This window comes from Strongylocentrotus purpuratus, unplaced genomic scaffold (genome assembly GCF_000002235.5).
Source record: "Strongylocentrotus purpuratus isolate Spur 01 unplaced genomic scaffold, Spur_5.0 spur5_scaffold_5, whole genome shotgun sequence".
NCBI lineage: Eukaryota > Metazoa > Echinodermata > Echinoidea > Camarodonta > Strongylocentrotidae > Strongylocentrotus > Strongylocentrotus purpuratus.
The window spans coordinates 7,820,626-7,828,907 of record NW_022145611.1 but is presented as its reverse complement, the minus strand read 5'-3'; the positions used below and the strand labels follow the sequence as shown (position 1 = coordinate 7,828,907).

The window sequence follows — 8,282 nt, the reverse complement described above, 5'->3', positions numbered from 1 at the left end:
ATACCTCCGAATTAAACTGACTTAAACTGATTAAACTAGTTAGATATCCTAGAATCAAAAGGATATAATCCATTAAAATAGTCTCTCAGATAATAGGGGGTGGGGGGGGGGGGAGCGAGGCTTGAAACGGGTTTTGCCAGTCAATCAGTGGCTTACAAAAGAAAACAAACATACAAAACAAAAGAGTAAATAGAAAAATCCCATTGGCAAAGAAATATTATCTAATATTAGTTTACAGCGGTACAATCAACAATATTGACGTTCTTTACAGAGAAAAAGCTTAAATTTATAATACTAGATTTTCTTATTTTTTTTATTGATTATGATATTTCCAGATGATTGCTCGGCTGTGTCAGTATGTGAGAATGGTGGCCTATGCTTTGATGATGAGCCTGGAGGAAGCGTCACGTGTGGCTGTCCGCCTGGCTTCGAGGGACAAACATGCCAAATAGGTATGGACAGTGCACAGTCATGTCCGTAAACAAAAGAGTGCAATGGTGTCGATGGTTCCTTAAGATTTAACCCTGGCCCTAAACCTGACCATAAACCTAACAGATAACCATACAACTGTATCGGTAACCCTTTATTTTGGTAACCCTTTGACGAATTGAGGGCGGAAGCAGTTTTCGCCGGAGCAAATGTCGTATCAAAGGTTTTGTCGAGGCCTATCACTCAGTCAAGCGTTGCATATGACTGCGACAGTGCTATTTTAATGTTCGTGATAACTTTATTTGCAGTTTATTGCCGTTTTTCTTTTGCTCATGTCATTTGAAATAGATGTGGAAAAGATCACCAATAGGAAATAAAAAACGGAAAATTGGAGAGTTATGACATGAAATTTTATCATTCACCTAATCTCAGCCCAATGCCAAAACTGCACAACGATTACCGCATTCATGTCACCTTAGTTAATGCTGTTCTAAATGCTTTTGCTCCAGATTTCTCCACGGCAGTGTATTTAGAAGCTTTTTTTTCTTTCTATTTTCTTTTGTTTGACGAGATATTGATGAGTGCCAGAGTGATCCTTGTGTACGGGGATCATGTTCGGATGGTACTTCAGATTTCATCTGCCATTGCCCAGCAGGATACACCGGCAAGACGTGCGCTTACGGTGAGTTTCAGATTCAGATTTAATATGCTGTATGCATTCTTTCGACAAAGAGCAGTGACTTTATGACTGACACTTTAATGTAATTGGGTGCGATAACAAATACAAGGCCAAGTAAAATGAAGTTTTAGTTTCTCGTCCTCTCTTCCTTAGTTTTGTTGGGCCCACCTCATAACAAAAAGTTATTTGGTATATTTGTTTTGAACTGATATAAATAAGAATCGGAGGACTTCAAGGAACAAGGTTCAATATAAATCATTAGTATATTGCAAATCTTAAATATTGACTTGCAATTCCACTTTGTTTGTTTTTTAAGCCTTTTTACGCCTAGTGCATTTACAATTAAATTAAATCTGTGTTAATTGACCCAATGATACTTGTATGTACAAAAATATCGGGTATCAAATGATATGTAACCCCCTCATTTTCATAAAATATTGAAGACGTTTAATTAGAAATCAATTCTACTTGGCCTAAATCTTTTTTTTTTAAACAACGGTATGATTTGTAAGGATATATATAAATACCAATTACGTACCTAACGTTATTATTTCACTCAATCTTTCTCTCGACAGAGGAAAATGAGTGCGATTCGGAACCCTGTCAAAATGAAGGCACCTGTCATGATATGTTTGACGGTTACAACTGCACCTGCGCAGAAGGGTTCAGTGGATTCGATTGTGATATCAGTGAGTATTAATACATTTCCTTCATCTGTAAATTTAATAAATACCCAGAATATTACTAATAATTTTTTTCTTTTCTTCCAAGAGTTAACATTGGGGCCAGGATGTTGTTAAATCACGATCGTAAATATTTTAGAGAAATCAACCATAGCCAATTGAAATGTACGAACGATAAAATCAGAGGGTATTCTACCTGAATGTGATTTGTTTGGTATAGGCAGCAATAACATTACTGAAACTTTCATTAATACAAAGTTTTTGCGATCGTGATTTTATCTCTTATTTGCACTTCGTTTGATTTTCGAGTTCTCACTTCATGAAATATGACAGTATTGCCAATAAGCAGAGATAAGGAGAGATCTTAACGTCCAATAATTCGTCACTCTTTTGCCTGATTCATTTTTCAAAAACATTGAACGATTTATATGCTTTCACCCAGATCATCTTTCCGCGACTGGATTATCTCTCAAAAATTACATCTAAACACCCACCTATTGAATCGAACGGACTTTTATATACACAGAAAGGGTAAATAGGAAAACATAGGACTTATATATGTTAGTGGTTTATAATCGTTTTTGTCATTCTTTTACAACACAGATGAGGACGAGTGCGCTAGCAACCCGTGTCCAGGTATACAGACTTGTGAAGATGGACTCGGTGAATACGAGTGTTCTTGCACCGGTTCGTTTGCTGGGTATGCTGGGACTTACTGTAGCATAGGTATACAATTGTCATGATTATTTTTCCTACTCTCTAAGCAGTGGAGGATGATTGTATTTAGAAACAAACAATGAAACATTTTTCTTAAAAAGGAGCTTATGAACTAGAAGATAATGTCAAAAGGTTTTGGAATTATGAAAATTACTTCATCTTGGTAAACATCATATACATATGGTATCAAAACTTTGACACAAAATTGCAAAATATTTGTAGTCATATTTGGAACAAGAGAGCATTTCAAGAGCAAGCCTATCCAAATAACTTTGATATTATGGGATCTTTCCATCTCTCCAGAATAATAAAGAATTTGTTAGCTCACGGTCAAGCTATTTCAAATCTTAACCAAAACTCGACCTATTGTACAGACAATACTTATCAAATGTTGTGACATACACCACTGTATACCCCGCAGATCTTTTCGATAACGCAGGATATATATCTTGGTAATACGGGGTTATGTATTATTGTGTTCGGTCTGTTGTCTGAATGGCTCGCGAAAAATCGACTTTTACACCTCAGTAATTACACATCCAAACCGACTCCAAACCAAACAACTCTTGGTCTTTGGGTGCGATGTTCGGTAAGGTGTCGGTCTGATTTCGGTCTCGTGTGTTTGACTGCATTCTCTACAACACCTAGAGATGATCAAGCCTAGTGATGTTATGTTTGTTGTGTTTTTTAAAAATTTAATCTTAATTTTTTTTTTACAGATATTGACGAGTGTTTGAGTACTCCATGCCTCAACGGTGGATTGTGTTTGAATTACGTGAATCGATATGAGTGTGAACCGTCTGACTGTGAAGGCGAATGCATAGGTAACGGCTTACTTCGAATCACCGGGTCAGCGCGTCGGGTCAGGTGGTCGCGTTACTCTACCTTTTGTGTAAACATGCCCCTGTCTTCACGAAATGTAGGGTGTTAATGTATGTGAAAAAAACCTTCTCATCTACAAATGGTTGATCTGATTTACCCGACACTTTGTGAACACCCTACGGAATTTCTACGAAAGGTCACTTCCTTAACGTGCATATTCACATGATCTTCCGCTTTTGTATCATGAAAGGTCGTGTACCGCGATCACCCGACCGGACTCGATGACCCGATGAATTGAAGTAAGCCTAGGCAACAGTCTTTTCTGAACAAAGAAAAACACACAAAGAAACAACAACAAAAACAGCAACAAAAGTCTTCGGATTACACGAACTTTCGTGAATTATATAACCCCCCCCCTCCCCCATTCCCGAATGCTTTGGTGTACCGTTTGTGAAATACACCTCTCTTATCGCCAAAGCGTCGGGTATAATAATATTTACCCGAAATTTTCTGAAGAACCTATAGCAAAGCTACGGAATCTTGCGTCTTGAACCGACCCTTTTGAAAAAAAAGTTTAATAATCACAAGAGTTAATGAAAAGTAAAGCAATCATAAAATTGGTTATTGACTTATTCTATGGGCATTTTTTCATAGATGAATATGTAACAAAAATTAGACTAACCTCAAGGACAAATTAGGATTGGTTGTATTATGTTACCCGACCTTTCGTGAATACAGGGGCTATTTTTCTACCCCCCTATAATTTTGAAAAAATGGGGAGTACCCGGGGTAAGCAGACGGTGATTGCAGACGGTAGGAATGGGGGCTGATTACCCTTTCGCCAGAGATCTTGACCTAAAGTGACGAAACCCTTCTGAAAATTGTGAGAGTAAATTTTTGTCATCATCTTTAGACACATATCACCCTGTCCCATGTTCTCATATCCTGGATTCGTCAGTGGAAAAAAGAAAATTTCCCAAATGATCAGGGAAGGGTACAAATAGGAAATAACAAATGAGAAGGAAAAAAATACTTTTCATTATACACATTTTCGATGAAAAGATTCCTTAACAAAAACATAACAGAAATGAAAGCATATGAGGTTTGAAAGACTAGAGCAATTTTATACTTGATAACAAAAAGGTGATATTTGCACAGGTGGACTATATTCTTCCGCAGATCATTGTCTGGTACATACAAACCCCTTGTGAGGTGGCCCTTCAATGTGTCACTATGTTCATATTCGGGTCGAAACTGGTGTAATTCATCATCTACATGCTTAAGATGTTTGATTTGGTATAGTCATGTATGCTATGTTTAATTCTCATTTTCTTTACATTAATTAGAATTTCCCGACGGAGAGGAATACACTGTACAGCCCTTCGGAGAAAAGAGCTTCCGGTCGCCCGAATATCCCGCTCACTCTTCGTCTAGCGCTGAGCTGCAATTTACCGTCATCGTGGATAATAGTCAATTTAGCAAATCAATCGAGTATCACTTTGCGCGGCTTTACGTCTACTTCTTAAGCGATGTGCTTCCCGACTTCCTGTATTCTGCTAAGGATACGAGCTTCGGACCGCTTACAGTTAGAGGCTTTGGAACACCCCCCTTCGATAGCAAATTCAATGGGGCTCAAAAAATGACATTTAAGCTCGTTCCGAACCAAGTCGACAGTCGATTTTGGTTTAAATTTACAACTTACCCATTGGTTGATTGATTGATTGATTGATTTTATTTATTTCATTTAATATAACAATTTTTTGAACAATAAAGAATATAGTTGACAAGGTAAGATCAAAATTATGAAACAGGTTTAACAGGTGGATCTTTCGTTTGAAAGAAGAGTAGAGGAATGAGGGATACCGATTCGGTATTCTCCTGCCACGAATAGAATGTAATCACAGAAAAATCCCATCGCGTAATTCCTGTTTAGATCACAAAATACTGTTTATGTGAGGACCTAAAGATAATTGTTTTCAATGATGTGAGCAAAGTATTTCAAGGACCTTTCAAGTAAAAATCAATCAATGATATTCATGTGAGGAAGTGAAGTTATCAATGAAGGAGAAGACAAAATGGGGGGGGGGGGGCTCAAAGTGGATAATAAGATAATGATGTGAACAATGTATTCCAAAAAAATAATCCATTATTTTAGAATGAAAAGCACCAACGGCAGTAACGAAAAGTTAATGAGACTCTAAGAATTTTTGAGCAGGGTGAACAAAATGTTTAAAGATTTACAAACTTTCGAAGAGGCTTTCTTATAGCCTGCTTATAAGAGAAAACATCATACTGAAATTTTTCAGCACAAAACTTACGGATTTTCTGACACATAATTTTAAGAAGCCACTCTCCCATCCAAAGAAACAAATAAACTTATAAACAAATGCAATTTGTGTTTCTTTGGCGTGGAGGCCTGGGTGATCACTCATGTCTTTTATTTCTGTGATTCATTTTACATTTCCATTAGGACGTCATTGTTACAACAATTATATTAAATTAAATTTTACTAGCGAACTATTTGATCCGCTTGTTGGTACGTTTTCATTTTTACTAATAATGTACATAATTACGATCATTTAACAGTGTAATCAGTATGTAAGTATTTGATTGTAACAAGTAGATAAGCTGCTTTATTCATGTCTGTTTATGTATCTATACTAACATTCACTGTTTGCTTATGCATAATATATCATCATCATCAACATCATCATCGTCATAATAGTGATAATTTCTATAGTGATACATGTTTATAATCAATAATTATGCATTCATTTTACAACGAAATTTACATTAAATTGCTGTTCCATTCTTGATTGATTTTCATTGTTTCTTACTGATTAAGTGAGAAAAAAAACAGACTTAAACTTGTTGAAATGTAAATACTAAATGTGAGAACAATTTTGTCTAAAACGTTCCTTTTTTCTTAAGATTTTGCCGACCCGTTGAAAGTAAAACTATGCTCCATATTTGGACCAATGGCAATGTAATATGGCATTCTTAAATGACGAAATGACAATATCTTCACTATGACACAAGGTAGGCTCAGAAAAAGGTGATCTTTTTAGAATTGCAGAATTATTATATAGATAGTGGTAACGATGATATTGATTAATAGTAATAATAATAATACAAATTATGATAATAACAATAATAATAATGACAATGGTAATCGCCTTTAACATTTTAAGTATTTACTTTACTCCATAGAAAAAAACATTATTTTGTTTTCTTAAAGGTACTGGAAAGTGGTTATATGAACTTAAATTGTTATACAATATCAATTACACAAGTGTTAAATAGTTGGTATCAATTATACAAGTGTCGAATAGTCAGGAGTTGAATACATGTATACAGAAATATATAATCCCACGAATTCAGAATTTCCCGAATTTTACCGATGCTATTTTATGGCGTTCCTTTCACTACCAAGTACTATGCACTTGAGAACATTAATGGGTATGGACAAAATATATCCATTTACATGAAATTTGGTTCGGTTCAAAGGCTATCATTCTTAGTAGATTCTTAGTAGGTCCATGATAGAATCATCAGGCAAACCGAAATCTTCGATGCGGTCGGTAACGTATGGGGAAAACTAGTTTGGACATTTTAGCCTAATGTTATACCAAGAAGCACTTAAAACTCCTTGGTTATACACTATTTACTCATCCCTCAGTAAAATCCCCAAATTTGAAAATCAATTTAGAGTTTGCAAGTTTGCTTTTTTCAGGATTTCGCAGCCCGTGTAGACATTTTAATAGTAGAATATATACACTAGTAGTAAACAATATAATCTTACGAAACTCATATAATCTGAATTTGATTTTACATTTTTGACTTTTTGATATCATCGATAATTAAATTGGTGTTCTGAAACTCATTCAAACTGAACAAAATGCGTCTTGAGCATTTCTTTATGTCTCAAATTCTTGCTTTTATCGTAATGTAAGGGCTGGTTTTTAGAAATTAGCAGGTATGGGAGAGAGAGCAAATAGGAGAGCTCTTATGAAACATGTTAGAACAAACCGGCCAAATTCTGGACTGGATGTGCAGTGGCGTTCGTCAAGTATAATAAAATGAGAGTAAAGCAATAACCAAAATATTAATAACATACTGTCATGTATTCAGAGTTCTAAGTTTCCTACAGAGAAAGTTGAATTGTATGGTAACTTCAAATAAGAACTGACCACTGTATATAATACAGATATTAATCGTTAAAATAAAATTTGATGTTTTTTTCCTTCCCAATTTAATAGTTTATATCTAAGATTAAATCATCTTAATAATATAGATCACTCACGTAAAGAGCTTGAAAAATACTTTGCTTATCGAATTCAAATGGTTTGATAGAATACCGCAACAGGCTGTTATAAGAAGATGAGACAATTATACCCACATTATACCTTTATTTGACTGGCTAGAAGCCTTTATTTTTGAGGAAAGGGTGTGTATTAGATTTAATATTTCATGGATTTGCTGCCTCAGTTAATCCTTCCATAAAGTCCACTTTTATCAATGTTTGGTTATTTTTAGATTGACATCACATAATTATACCAATGTAATCTTAACTAATTTATAAACCAGACTTCCATGTCTGTTTTGGGCGAAATTACTTTAAAGCCATGAATTCAGCTAGGCGTACACAATTCTTTTCATTTAATCATACTACAAAAATGTGATCGATATATATTCAATAATTACTCTTTTTTAGCAGGTTGACAGTTTCATGCAATCTCGTGATTTAGTTTTGTTAATTGGTTACAGATAGTTTTAATCGCTTTGAAATTGGTTGAACATTAACAATGTAGAGGTGTCGCAGTCGAGTGGTTACAGCAAAAACCTGGAAATGCGAAGGTCGTGTATAGATTCGGTGCCAGACACGGCATTAATTTCCCTTGGCAAAACATTAATCTACATTTACCACTCCATACCCAGGAGAGAAATGGGGA

General features: G+C 35.2%; 1 protein-coding gene across 1 annotated transcript; it reads left to right on the top strand.

Moving 5' to 3' along the window:
- Positions 1-1,898: 1,898 nt before the first annotated feature.
- Positions 1,899-7,223, top strand: LOC105437255 (protein crumbs homolog 2-like). Its single transcript, XM_011663658.2, has 4 exons — positions 1,899-1,917; positions 2,395-2,517; positions 3,228-3,332; positions 4,677-7,223. Exons 1-4 carry the CDS (start codon positions 1,899-1,901, stop codon positions 5,045-5,047), a joined length of 618 nt encoding a protein of 205 aa, XP_011661960.1. The 3' UTR covers positions 5,048-7,223.
- Positions 7,224-8,282: the final 1,059 nt, after the last annotated feature.

Coding starts and splice junctions, on each gene's coding strand:
- LOC105437255 (XM_011663658.2), top strand. Junction 2,518..3,227: donor TGGGACTTACTGTAGCATAG/GTATACAATTGT, acceptor TTTTTTTTACAG/ATATTGACGAGTGTTTGAGT. Junction 3,333..4,676: donor CTGTGAAGGCGAATGCATAG/GTAACGGCTTAC, acceptor TACATTAATTAG/AATTTCCCGACGGAGAGGAA.